Source organism: Leiobunum rupestre, chromosome 7 (assembly GCF_980474605.1).
Source record: "Leiobunum rupestre chromosome 7, qqLeiRupe1.1.hap1, whole genome shotgun sequence".
Classification (NCBI taxonomy): domain Eukaryota; kingdom Metazoa; phylum Arthropoda; class Arachnida; order Opiliones; family Sclerosomatidae; genus Leiobunum; species Leiobunum rupestre.
In genome coordinates, this window is record NC_143390.1 from 18,797,310 (window position 1) to 18,810,455 (window position 13,146).

Genomic DNA, 13,146 nt, shown 5'->3' on the forward strand with positions numbered 1-13,146 from the left:
AATAAATAAATTAAGCTGGGCCTAAATTCCTGGGTTCGTTGATTGCGAGCTAAATCAGCGAAGAAAATTGAAAAATTCGCGAATGAGAGCGAAATTGCACCACGTGGCTACACCAAGGAGAATAAGGCTTTCGCGCTGTATAAAATCATCCTTGGAAAACCTACTTACGGCTTGTTGAAGAAAACGTAGTTCCCCCCCTGCATGACCACTTGCGTTGCCCTTTAATAAAAGTAAGTTCGCACTGCGTTATTTCGGTCGGTCAACTGGGTGGGGTGCATTTGGCCGACTCCGCATTTGGCCGACTCCGCATTTGGCCGACTCCTCATTTGACCGACTTTTCATTTGGCCGACTGCTCATATGTCCGAATGCCCATTTGGCCGACAGCTCATTTGGTCGACTTTTCGGTCGGCCAAATGAGCAGACCATATGGCCGACTACTCATTAGTCCGACTACTCATTAGGCCGACTACTCATTTGACCGACTGCTCGTTTGGCCAACTGCTCGTTTGACCGACTGCTCGTTTGGCCGACTGCTCATTTGAACGACTGCTCATTTGAACGACTGCTCATTTGACCGACTGCTCATTTCACTGACTCTTATACTATAGCCTGTCCTTATCTATGTTTTTAGTGTTAGGTTGACTTATAGAACGGGCAATGTATTCTAAGTATTGGCGCCTGACGGCGCCGCGCACTCACTTCGCTCGAGCGCTGGGGGGCCGGACCGGCGCCCCCCCAGCCCCGTTCTTTATAACCAATCTGGGCCTTCTAAAACGCGACCTAGAGGACAGTACCTAGCCAAACGCACCTAGTATCGTCTAAATGACATATGAGTAGTCGGCCAAACGAGTAGTCGGCCAAACGAGCAGTCGGCCAAACGAGCAGTCGGCCAAACGAGCAGTCGGCTAAATGAGTAGTCGGAAAAATGAGCAGTCGGTCTAATGCACTGTCCATTTGGCCGACTGCCCATTTGGCCGAATTCTCAGTCGGCCAAATGGACAGTCGGACAAATGTTCAGTCGGTCAAATGAGCAGTCCATTTGGCCGACTGTCCATATGACCGAATTCTCAGTCGGACAAATGTGCAGTCGGCCAAATGGACAGTCGGCGTAACGTGTATTTTGTGGTCGGCCAAATGAGAAGTCGGCCAAACGAAACTCTCCCGGTCAACTTTTTATTTTAGAAATTTTCACCCATTGTAAATTTAAAAGTTGGCCAGCTTTTGTCGGATGAACAATTCTAAAACAAAAGTTACCCGACGAAGATGTCGACCAAAATTGAATAGCGTATACTTTTGTGCAATATTTTTTTAGACGTTCTGGTGCACATTGCACAAAAGAGCCGGGGCTAAACGTCCTCACTGAACACTTTACAAAATTACAACAATTAAAATTTAAATTCAGCACCTAAAACTATTTACGGCCATCTTCGGTATTTTTTTCTCAATTTTTGTAAAGTTGATGGTCACATTCCTGAAATTCCTTTTTCAGTTTTAAAGCGTGAACTTTTCTTTTAATTCAAGGTTAATCGTTTTGAGTTTCTTCTACGTCTCTCAAATAAGTAACTACGCGTAGTACTAATTTATATGCTAAATAAGAAGGATGAAATATAAGACTTTCATCTCAAGAAGAAGAGGGAAATATAGCATTTGTTTTGTGGTATATTGGAATTACTGTCAAACTAAGCCTTTGCGTAGTACGTACATCATGCATCATTTCATGTATGTACGCATATATAATAACAAGGTTTTGATTTTGACTTGTTCTATAGGTTAAGCGTCACAGTAAAATGGTGATATGCGAAATGAAGAATATTCGTTTGGATTGTTGGAGATGATAAAATCACGGATAATCTACTCTCGTATTTGCTGAGTTTTGACAATTGTAGAAAATTCATAATGAGCAGAAATGGCCCAAGAATTTTTACCTTTGTGCGATGTTCTGTTTAACATTATTTCCTTAGCATCTTACTTTTGTGATATTGTGTTCGACGCAGTTACAGTTTATACTTTGTTTCTACAAAGTGAATTTATTTGGTTTATAATTGCTTTGTCATGCGTCGTATTATCACTGGTGTCTAGCCAGCTATTATCTTTAAAATGGTATCTGCAAAATAACCAAGAGACAAAACTGACTTTAACCTTAAGCGCAGTGTTTTTAATGCACATATCGCAGTGTGGAGTCTTATGGCGCTATTTCAAACTTTTTGTACCTGTGGAATTGGGCCAAGTCAAAGTGGAAGTTAGAGATTTGTGTATGCTAAGACTCGTCCATGCTTTTTGCGAAGCTGCCCCCTTACTGTTGATACAGCTTTACTTAATTTGGCTCAAACCATCTGCCAATGAAGTCTCTGACTTGAACATTGTTTCAACCATGCTTAGTTTATTCAGTATTTGTTGGGCGTTAGCTTCGTTTAATAAGAATGTGAGGAGAAAAAATATGCACCGATTAGTGCTGACATGGCTAGGAGTTATTTTCCAATTTTTGTGGCGACTCGGAACAGTTGCATCTCGTGCCATATCTCTTACAGTTTATGCAACTCTCTATCATTACTGGGTATTTGTCGTAATCGGATTACATTGGCTAAGCATGTTTTTATGGATTATATCACCGAAAAATATTTTCCACGGAGAGAATATGTCATTAGTTAAAAAAATTACTTATTCGATGCTCATTGCCTATGTGTATATTTTTTGTTACATCAACCTTCAAGAAGTGAATCCGCGACAGAAAATGATTACTTTTTACATTACAATGTTTTTGGAGAACACTTTGTTAATGGCAGTATGGTTAGGCTTGCGTGATGATTTCAAGTGGTTCCAATACCCCACTATCACCATTGTATGGGGAGGTTTCTTTTTAGGAATACTGTTTATGGCTGTTTACTATTGGTTCTTCCATATTAGAAGACTGAAACACTTGTTAAATGAATCCAACACTTGTAATGCAAACTTAGACGCTATCAGTCAGTCTGTTGCTAATGCCTATATTGAAAAAGATGGTTCTACCATTAATGTGAAGCTTAAATTAGCCACTAACTTTAAAACTCAAAAAAGTGCCATATTTCACTCTGGAATGGTGAATGGGACTTACCAAAATGGAGTGTCTAGTGTACCTGGAGTGTTTAATTGTCGTTTAAACCCTGCTCTTAAACGCAAGAAAAAGAAGCCCTCATCCTTCATTCCACCCCCACCAGTACCATCAGTTCCAGCCCCTATCATAATAAATAATGGCAATGGCAAAATGTCTCATCCTTTTTGGAAAAGAACCCCACCAAAATATTGCAATAGCGATCACGAAAGTGTGGGATCGCGCGTAAATATACAACAAAAATTACAAGAGAAGAAACAGCAGCAGCTTCAAGAACTTAAGGAAATTGAAGAAGAAATTAAACAAGGAAAACTGAAAAGGCCACATCCTTCTGAAATATCTGACAGTGAGACAATTTGCCAGCCTATACCCCCTTCTAAAAAACAACCTTGGTTTCAACCTGATCTTCCATCACTTCTTGAATCTCAAATGATGTACCACAGCCTGTTGGGCTGCTCAATACAACCTGAAATGCAAATGAAACGAAAACTACGATCTCAAACCCCAGAAATATTACTAGCACCTCATTACCTCGATAACAGCCGCATTTATTACGAATACCAGGAGCCAAGAGGAACTTACTCAATAATGCCAAATGTAAATTTACATCGACAAGGTTCAGATTTATCCAGTAATAGTAATTTCTCTAGTTTTGAGAAACCTCTCAGGGTACGAAGCAAGCAACCATTGCAAACAGAAAATTGCGAATCCCAAGGCTCCATTTACAAGTCTTATAGGATACCCTCTGACTTGGATAGCCAAATATCTTTGCCACGATCTTACACCTTACCTAGAGAGTTTAGGTATTACAGGAGACATAAAGTTCGAAAGCCAGTTAGAGCTGACCATTTTGCTGCCTCCAATAATTCTAGTGATGGTGATGTAGACTCTGTAGATGACAATGATATGGATCCGGTTCCAAATGATAGGCTACCAAGATCTAGGCAGTATGCTTTACACTTTCGATCAGGAATGCGCCAACATGAAACTAAACTATAGTTCCATGTTTTTTGTTAGAAATATTTGATATCATCTATTTTTGTGTAAATTTATTGGTATTTTTAGGTCTTTACAAAAAAATTTATTTGACTATTTATTTAAATTTATACTACCTTAAAATTCCATTTTGGGAACCTTCGGTACAGTATGGTAATTTAAATATTAATTTTTGTAAATGTAATGGGCTTGGAATTTGTTAGAAGCCTAATATTTTTATACATTATGTAATTATAAATGTAAATATCTTGGAAATATTTTAAAATGTTTATTTTTATAAAATAAATTTTTTGTACAATTTTGTATGGTTTTTATTGAGTATAGATACAAAATGAGAATAATATAAGATTTAAGTGGCGTTTGAATTTGGTGCGATTTTCCATATGACTAGGGTGGGTTCTTTTGAACGTATAGGAACCTTGGGTTCTTACTCATTTTGGTCGAAGAACCACGGCCCACTGGAAGAACGTACGTTTCGATTCACTATTGTCTACCACGTGTTTCTTAAGTTATTGCGCAATAACCTAGACGTCTAGTGTAAACGTCATGGCTGCATCTGATAATAAGGAAGTTTTTAATTTTGATCCACCAAGTTCTGCCAGTTCTGATAGGTAATATTATTAATTAGTTTCTACTATTTTTGGCTCCAATGTTTTAAGCGTATGTAGGTATTTAAAAGAAAATGAGTTTCAGCGTAACGACAAATTTAATGTTAAAGGCTTAAAATATTTTGGACAAGTGCCAATATAAAATGTCAGATATTGCACATGCATTTCATAAATTTATTGATGATTGTGAAGCCTATATTTTATGAATTCTGTTCTTTCTTCCTTCATAAGTTCTCTGTTTGAACCTGATCACGTTTAAACATAAACAATATTACAATTTTGTTATTGTTACTGAAATCATTCTTTAGATTCTATTTCCTGTGTAGTAGGCAATTTCTAAATAACAGCAGTTACAAATTTCACGTAGGTGGTGGTAAATGCCCTACCTCTATAAATGTATTATTATTCACTCAGTCATACGTCAACCACTTGATGTTATAGTTGAGTCATTTGACAAGGAATCTCTTTGTTACACCCTATGAAAGTAAAACTATCATAATACAGTAGATTATGAACAATGAATGTGATCATAGATGTTCGTCATGGTGAAAACTTTAATATATTTGGAATTTTTTAATTTTACTTAAGGTAATTATTATTTGGCATTTTTATTTGATTTATCTAGTGGTGATGACGAGCTATTCTACGCAAAGGTTTTGGCCTCTCATGTTTTAGATGAGATATGTTCTTCTCCTGTTCCACCTCCATGCCCAACATGCTCTCCTCAAACTCAAAGAGGAAAAAGAGAAAGAACACGCTCCTTAAGTAAAAGTGGAAGTAAAGGACAAGCTGCAAGAGAGCCTGTTTTGAGGACTCAGCAGAGAACAATTTATACTGCTGGAAGGCCACCATGGTATGATACCACGGGCCAACTAGTAGAGCCATTTGTTATTGGTGCGAAAAATCCCAATCTTACGGTTGTTCAATTTTCATTCCTTTAGATTTAAATCCTTTTTTTTTAGGAATATGCGGGGGAAGTGCATCCGGTAAAACAACAATGGCTAAAAAAATTATTGAAGCTTTAGATGTTCCTTGGGTTACTCTATTAAGTATGGATTCCTTTTATAAGGTGCGAGTTTGGCTTTCATTTTATTTGTGAAAATAATTACCAATCATTAACTTGAAATAATTTCTAATGTGAAGGTTTTGAATGAAGAAGAACACTCATTGGCCCATGATAATAGTTATAATTTTGACCATCCAGACGCTTTTGATTTTGACCTTTTGACCGAAAGCGTTTCAAAGTTAAAAGAAGGTCGAAAAATTGAAATTCCAATTTACAATTTTGTCACTCATTCCCGAGAGAAAAGAATGGTTAGTGTGAGAATGAACCTTAGTTGAAAAATTTCTAGTCACTATAATTATTTTGCATTTATAGAAAACAATGTATGGAGCAAATGTTATTATAGTAGAAGGCATTTTAATTTTTGCCAACAAAAATCTTTCGGAGGTTAATTTTGTCATTAATTACAATATCTCTGGATATAATATTTTGATTTCTTTCGGAATAGCTCTTGGACATGAAATTATTTATTGATACTGACTCTGATATCAGGTTAGATAAATTCTTATTGACTTTTATTCCGCGCTTAAGCTCTCTATTAATAAAAAAAGCCTCTGCTATAAGACTCGCTCGACGTTTAAAGAGGGACATTACAGAAAGGGGTCGTGATTTGGAAGGTGTACTAAAACAATACAACACATTTGTGAAACCGTCTTTTGATTATTACATTGCCCCCAGTATGGTTGTTGCTGATCTTATAGTTCCAAGAGGTAAAAGCTTTTATAAATTGAATCTCTTCTTTCCGAATGAATATAAAGAAATAATTAAATATAGTTCATTTTTTTGTAAGGAGGAAGCAATGATATAGCTGTAAATCTTATAGTTCAACATGTCCATACTCAATTACAACAGGTTAGTTGAAAATATCTCAAAAAATATTGTATAGGAAATATTTTGGCTTTCTTCCAAAAAACTGTTCCTTATCCATCCTCCTTTCTATTTCTTCATTGGCTTTCAATTTCATTTCTTCAACTTTTATCTCAACCTTTCTCTGTTTCAGCGTGGCTTGAAACTGAGGTAAGCTTTATCCTTAAAATAAATCTTAACAAAAATATCCCAATAAACCTGGTATGTAAACTACTCAGTTCTTTCTATGTATCTTGGTGTTTTGCCTGCTTCTGAATTTTATTCACTAACCTTGCTTTTTTGCCTTGACTATCTGTATGGAATGGTAATTTTGCTTAAAACAATAATGAATATGTTTTTGTAATTGGAGCTATTTTTAAAGTCTCTTCAGTATGGATCTATGTTTTGTAGGTCCAAGCTGGCTCAGATCCATCTTGGCCAACCAATGCCAACTACTTTGCACCTATTGCCCATGACTCCTCAAATTCAAGGATTACACACTTTCATTAGAAGTTGTAAAACCACTAGAGACGAGTTCATTTTTTATTCCAAGCGTCTCATGAGGCTTCTTATAGAATTTACTTTATCCCTACTACCTTTTCGGGTAAGTTTTTGAAGCTCTTGAGTTTTCCCTAAGCTTTTAGGAAGTAAATTGAACAAATTATAGGATGTTACGATTGAAACTCCACAAGGAGTTAATTATTTAGGAAAAAGAATTGATACGGAAAAGGTAAACAAATTTCTAGCGAGGTTTTTGCAGTTTTTTAATACTAATTTTTGTTTAGATTTGCGGAGTTTCAATTTTGAGAGCTGGTGAAACCATGGAACAAGCTTTATGTGATGTTTTAAAAGATGTCCGGCTAGGAAAAATACTTATCCAAACCAATCCAGATACAGTAGAACCTGAATTGTACTACCTAAGACTACCCAAAGATATTTTGGACTATAAAATAATTTTAATGGACGCAACAGTAGCAACGGGAGCAGCTGCTATGATGGCCATTCGGGTCCTTCTCGACCATGATGTGAAAGAGGAAAATATATTTCTTTGCTCTTTGCTTATGGCGGAATCAGGTATGTTTACTAAATTTATAAATAGCTACAGTGCGAGTTACAATTACTGTTATTACTTAGGTGTTCATACAATTGCTTATGCATTTCCCAAAGTCCAAATCATAACCTCTCAAGTTGATCCTGGTGTAAATGATAAATTTTATATCATGCCAGGAATTGGTAATTGAATAATTCCAGGCAAACGGAACATTTTGTTGACTATCTTTTATTTAGGTAATTTTGGAGACCGCTTTTTTGGAACTGAAGCTGGATTATAATTTATTTTCTACTGTTGATTATTAGAAAATATTAAATACTTTTTTGTTACAAAGGAAGTTTATTTTGGTAAAAACAGTTTTTTTATGAGATGATTATTAACTAGTGTTTAAATTCATCAATATTTTCTTCAACAAATATAGACACTGATTCGGTACTTATTTCTTGTTTCTCGGTTTCAGCTCTTCGAAACAAGGGTGCAGAAAAATATAATTTTTCTTCTGTGGGTTGTAATACTCATGCCCCTGTAGGAAACCAAAGAGTTACGCAAAGTTTTGGGGTTGAATTAGTATAACTACTAACTTTGGACCAGTCGTAGCTAACTGCGTAAGCAAATATTTCTCCCCCTGCATTAAAACAACAACAAGTAATGGGCTGCTCCATTGCTTCAGAGGTTTTTAACTTAGTTCGGGCATCTTTATCCCAAAAACTAAACCTGCCATCGGATCCAACTGTAGCTAATGTGCCATGCACAGGGTGAAAAGCTATGTCATTCACCTAAAAGCATTAATTAAATTATGAGAAATTTCACTTTTAAGACTTTAAAGAAAAACTAACGGGGAATATATCTTGGTATCCATTGGTTGTCCCATTAGACCTGTGGCACTTGAATGTGAAATTGTCTTTTGGATTTTGAGGGTTCACGTATTGGATGGCTACCCGGCCTTCAACACTGCCTAAAGCGAAACCACTAGGGGCCCCCTTTTTATCCATAAATATAGAAACGCAACGATGCTGATACTTGAGGGGAGATTCAATCTTTTTGTACTCTTGAGGCGTTCCTTCTAGTGTATAAACTATAATTCCTCTTCCCGCTGTACCAACCACTGCCATTGGATATACCTTAAAGGAGGAAAAAAAACAAAGTTTGATAAAGGCTAACTTGGAATATTCAAGCAACTTACAACATCAGCACAGTAACATCTTTCTGGAAGGTTAATGGTTAAGATTGGATTTTGAGTCCTGGTATCCCAAAACTGTTTTTAAAACGAACTTGTTGGTATTAAATGGATTTTATGTGGTTGTTTTTGAAGTACCTTTAATGTTTTATCCCAACTTCCTGTCATGATACACGAATACTTAGAGGCTTTGATCCAGTGAACGGTCTTGACTGGTGCATCATGCTAAGATATTTGATATAATTTAAAAATTTACTTTTTAGCAGATCAATTGAAACCCTCAACAGACATTTTGCCCTAGTGCGAGATGTTTAGGAAATGTAGTCTATTAAAATAATTATGACCCAACTAATTCCTATAAATATCATTTCAATGCTGTTACATAAATAAATGAAGCTCAAACAATATTTTTGTATTATTAATTTCAATAATTTAAAACAATATAAGTAGCTACAAGCAGCCAACAATTCCTACGCATCTTGTATCAGAGATAAATGACAGCTGAAGGAAGGTCAATTTCTTTATAAATTATACTTGTGCAACTTGGATAGATTGGTTACTATTAAGGTCCCAAATTTTCACTGTTTTGTCACAAGAAGCGGTAAAAACTTTAGTTCCATCCTACAAGGCAGTGATAAAATAAAATTGGTAATTTATTGTAGTATTAAGAGTAATCTGGATATTACGTCGCTCCAAGCAACATCCAGTACTGAGCCTTGATGAGTTTGCTGAGCTTTAGGAACAGTTTGACCAGAACTCTGAACTTCCCAACACCTAATCTAAATAAATCGATGACATTTATAGCTTTAAATTGTAAAATAAACTGGATTATGGACATTACTTGGTTGTCCCAGCTTGCGGCAATTAGAAAGTTTTGTTGTGGACTAAAAGCTAAACTACTTATTGAGTCGTCTGGAGGATATACAACCTCAAAATCTTTCATTGGATTATGGTTACCAGCAACAGTAGTTGACCCAAACATGGTCGCGTTTGTTGTTCCAAATCCAGTAGGATTTGATCCAAACATTTTTTTGGAATTAAGAAGATAAAACTTCGTGAAGAGATAACTGATCTTGGAGGGATCTTGAATGCATGCAGTACTGTATAGGAAATTGCGCCAAGACGATCTTATGATAGGAGTATTCAAAAATGTTCCAGTTAACCTTTGAACGCCACTAGGCTAGCCTCGTTCAGTAATAACCATTGAGTTGGGAATATAGAACTTCTAGAGCCAAAATTTGTATTTGATGGCTGGGGGCACTTTCTTGAAATCATATACGAAGCAAAACAGTCGGTGGCGTCATCTAACGCAAGTTAGCGGTGAGAATAAAAGGAGTATTTAAGCCAGTGGCACTATATTACGCTATTTATTTATTTATTTATTTGAACAATAAACATCTGCGAAGCCGTTGCCGACTTGTATACGGACTTCGGATTAGATACAAAAGTAGTGTGGTTCCAGAATATAATGTACCACGATGAGGTCATATGAGTGAGAGAAAAAAAAAAGAAGAATATAAAAAAAATTATTTACAGACAATGCCCGATAGAGCAAGAGTCAAGCAAGTCTGAAAACCCCTATTTGAGAAAAATCAGTTTTAAGTTCGAAATCTAGCATAATAACTATGATAATCTAATTCGCGACCGAAAACTATGGATACGCCCTCATCCGGCAGCAGATGGAAGCAGTAACAGGTCGCGCATTAGCAGACGGTACTAACAATCAAAGTTTTAAATCGCGCTGAAATATATAAAAATATATAATATTTTCCTCAGAAGTTACTAGTTTTATATTATTAGAATACAACACAGAACGTCATAGACCCCAGATGTATTTATTTTCGGCTCTAGCAGACGCTACACACACAAGAAGTGACGGGAAAACTAAGGCACCGCATCGCCATCTAGAGCTGTTTCGGTCGCGAATAATGAAAATTGATAAAAATAGAGTAAAAATATATATTGAAAATTTTATACGAGAGTCACCTTAATTTAAATACACTGTGACTCAAGGATCCTTATTTTGAATTTCTTTCAATAGTCACGTATCTCGACTTACTTGACCTTTGCTCTCAGGTGGTGGCGTCGGTCAAAGACCAGATTATTTTGGGCTATGACCAGAAAATTAAATAGAATCTGGGGAGTACACTGGTCATAATGGCCAGTTTATTTTTAATTAAAAGTATAATTCTATACCGAAAAGAGAAAATGATAAAAGCGTTGCGCTCTCAGTTTCTCACGGCCAATGAAATTGCGGATTTTGACTCCTAAATTGAGCGTATTTCATGGCATCTGGCAGACTGGCAGTAATGCAATTTGACGTTCTTCCGCTACAATCAGTCAGATTCGTCGAACTAAATACGAAACATCTAGATCAATCATTAAGAATATGTTTTAGAAAATAACCATAGAAGACATTGCAATTTCTTTATGACTTTTAGAAACAAAAAGTAAAACTGTTTTTATTCGAAGAACAAGAAGATGAGGAAATATTTTTGAAGTTCCTTAAAGGGACTCCAAAGTTCGGTGGCAAAATGTGTGTAAAGTCAGTAAAGTGTGAAATTTACGGTTGACTCTGCCCGCCTCTGCCAAGGCCGAGTGAGGGGTTGGGGGGGGGGAAGAAAAGCATGCTCAATTTTCTTTTTTTTTTGCCATCGAACTTTGGAGCCCCTTTAAAGAATGTGATAAATATCAAATCTCTTTGGTTTGTGATAAATAAAACTCATTATAGTTCCTAATCGCTATTAGCAATTCACTTTCAGAGGTAAAATAAAAGGGGGGGAGGTGGGGCAGAAAAGGGTGGTCATGACCAATTAATTTATTTTTAAGTAGGCGGTATACACTCTTTTACGAGCGTATCGACCCCCCTATACAATCTCCCATGTGGTGGCCACCACCACCACCGTACTACCTCTGCATCCACTATTGAATTTTTCCCCTAACGGGTCCCCTCCCCATGTAGTCAAGCTATGGATTCCCCCACGAATATTCTCCGTAAAATCTATAGTGGTCACATTGACCAGTAATTTTAAAAATCTTATTTCCAACACTGTCTACAACTAGCGTGAAACGAGTATAAGCAGACGACATTTAAAAAATATATATTTTCTTTGAAAGATAGGTAACGCCACCAACTAATGATAACTGTTTCGATCATCAGATATAAATTGTGGCTCTAGAAGCACCCCTCTTATGTCACGATGCTTCATGGTTTTATCTTTTATAGACCCACCTCTTGGTCAAACATGTGAACATTCAAATCTGAGAGAAGTGTTTCATCACGGTCAAATATGATCATGGTTAAAGCACCTTCGAACCGGCAACTCAATTTTTAAGGTAACGCGTTTATTTGAGGCCCCTTGATTTTCTAGATTGATGCTTCTTATGTATTTTTCCTTTATTTGAAGAATTTTAACAACGCTCTTATTTTCGCGTTGTCACGATAAGCAGACTGATCAAAATGAACCCCGCAAATCGCGTCTTCCTGTTGTGGACCAGGTGTCGCATCAAGTTGCCTTATAGCCTCAAGCCATTTCTTTACTAAAGTCTTTCTTTTAATTGGGAAGCTAAATATTAAATCATTGCTCATATAAATCCCTTCTATTCCTTGGCTGCGTTCAGAAACGCTCACCGGTGAGTCCGCTGAGTCACCGCTGACCATAGAAATCGGATAACAAACTAGAACGATTTTTGAAATTTTGTCACGGGTTCCGATTAGAACCAGAGAGGGTAAAGTCGCTTCGCTACTGTTAGAACTTTTAAAAAACCCTGCCTTTGGATAATGCTTTTCGTTTGGCTGGCAACAAAAATTACGCCATCGGTGCCAAACTGGTGAACTAACACTCTACTTCGCCTAAAATTAAATGGCCGACTTTAGCTCGACGCTAACGCGGTTTTTTTTACATCTTTAAAGTAACTTATGTTTAATTAAAGTAATCAAATCGTGTAAGAGTACATACTCAAAAGAAAACATATCTTTTCACAGGTTAGTGTTAGAAATAGTTTTCTTTTTACCATAATTTCCAATCGCTAAGAACGCACTAGAAAACGCGTTTCTTTCAAATCATAGAAAGATAGTTTTTTAAATAAAAAATGAAGAATGGTTCAAAATTCCGTAATTAAATATTTTAGGAGTAATTACTCAAACAAAAACAGGTTACTGTTAGAAATAGTTGTTTTACGAGCAATGGTTATGCGGGAAACCGGTGCACAGTAATGGTTTATCGCGAATATCTACGTTAGTATTGTATGTACGGCTATAAACCCAAGTATGAACATTAGCGTCCGGCTATTTCCTACCAAAAATGTTCTATGAA

The 13,146-nt window shown here is 36.4% G+C and overlaps 3 protein-coding genes across 6 annotated transcripts; 2 read left to right on the plus strand and 1 right to left on the minus strand.

Annotated features, from left to right (window-relative positions):
* Window positions 1-1,511: 1,511 nt before the first annotated feature.
* On the plus strand, window positions 1,512-4,368 carry LOC149934994 (uncharacterized). The gene is made up of 2 exons (XM_090154373.1): window positions 1,512-1,695; window positions 1,771-4,368. The coding sequence occupies exon 2, from the start codon at window positions 1,908-1,910 to the stop codon at window positions 4,086-4,088; it is 2,181 nt and encodes a 726-aa protein (XP_090010499.1). The 5' UTR covers window positions 1,512-1,695; window positions 1,771-1,907; the 3' UTR covers window positions 4,089-4,368.
* A 179-nt stretch (window positions 4,369-4,547) lies between these two features.
* On the plus strand, window positions 4,548-7,974 carry l(2)k01209 (uridine-cytidine kinase-like lethal (2) k01209). Of its 4 annotated transcripts, XM_090154376.1 has the most exons (14): window positions 4,548-4,696; window positions 5,319-5,587; window positions 5,656-5,762; window positions 5,837-6,007; window positions 6,072-6,143; window positions 6,205-6,248; window positions 6,321-6,466; window positions 6,547-6,608; window positions 6,757-6,773; window positions 7,014-7,206; window positions 7,270-7,332; window positions 7,388-7,676; window positions 7,737-7,835; window positions 7,890-7,974. In XM_090154376.1, exons 1-14 carry the CDS (start codon window positions 4,632-4,634, stop codon window positions 7,931-7,933), a joined length of 1,641 nt encoding a protein of 546 aa, XP_090010502.1. In that variant the 5' UTR covers window positions 4,548-4,631; the 3' UTR covers window positions 7,934-7,974. The 4 variants fall into 4 exon arrangements, with proteins under 4 accessions (XP_090010502.1, XP_090010500.1, XP_090010501.1 ...); XM_090154374.1 differs by lacking the exon at window positions 6,757-6,773 and having other exon boundaries at window positions 6,985-7,206; XM_090154375.1 differs by lacking the exon at window positions 6,757-6,773 and having other exon boundaries at window positions 6,994-7,206.
* Window positions 7,956-10,017, minus strand: Rae1 (ribonucleic acid export 1). The gene is made up of 8 exons (XM_090154378.1): window positions 9,672-10,017; window positions 9,517-9,609; window positions 9,365-9,451; window positions 8,969-9,055; window positions 8,837-8,908; window positions 8,490-8,774; window positions 8,235-8,429; window positions 7,956-8,176 (listed from the first exon to the last, which is right to left on the minus strand). The coding sequence occupies exons 1-8, from the start codon at window positions 9,855-9,857 to the stop codon at window positions 8,090-8,092; spliced, it is 1,092 nt and encodes a 363-aa protein (XP_090010504.1). The 5' UTR covers window positions 9,858-10,017; the 3' UTR covers window positions 7,956-8,089.
* Between the last annotated feature and the right edge of the window lie 3,129 nt (window positions 10,018-13,146).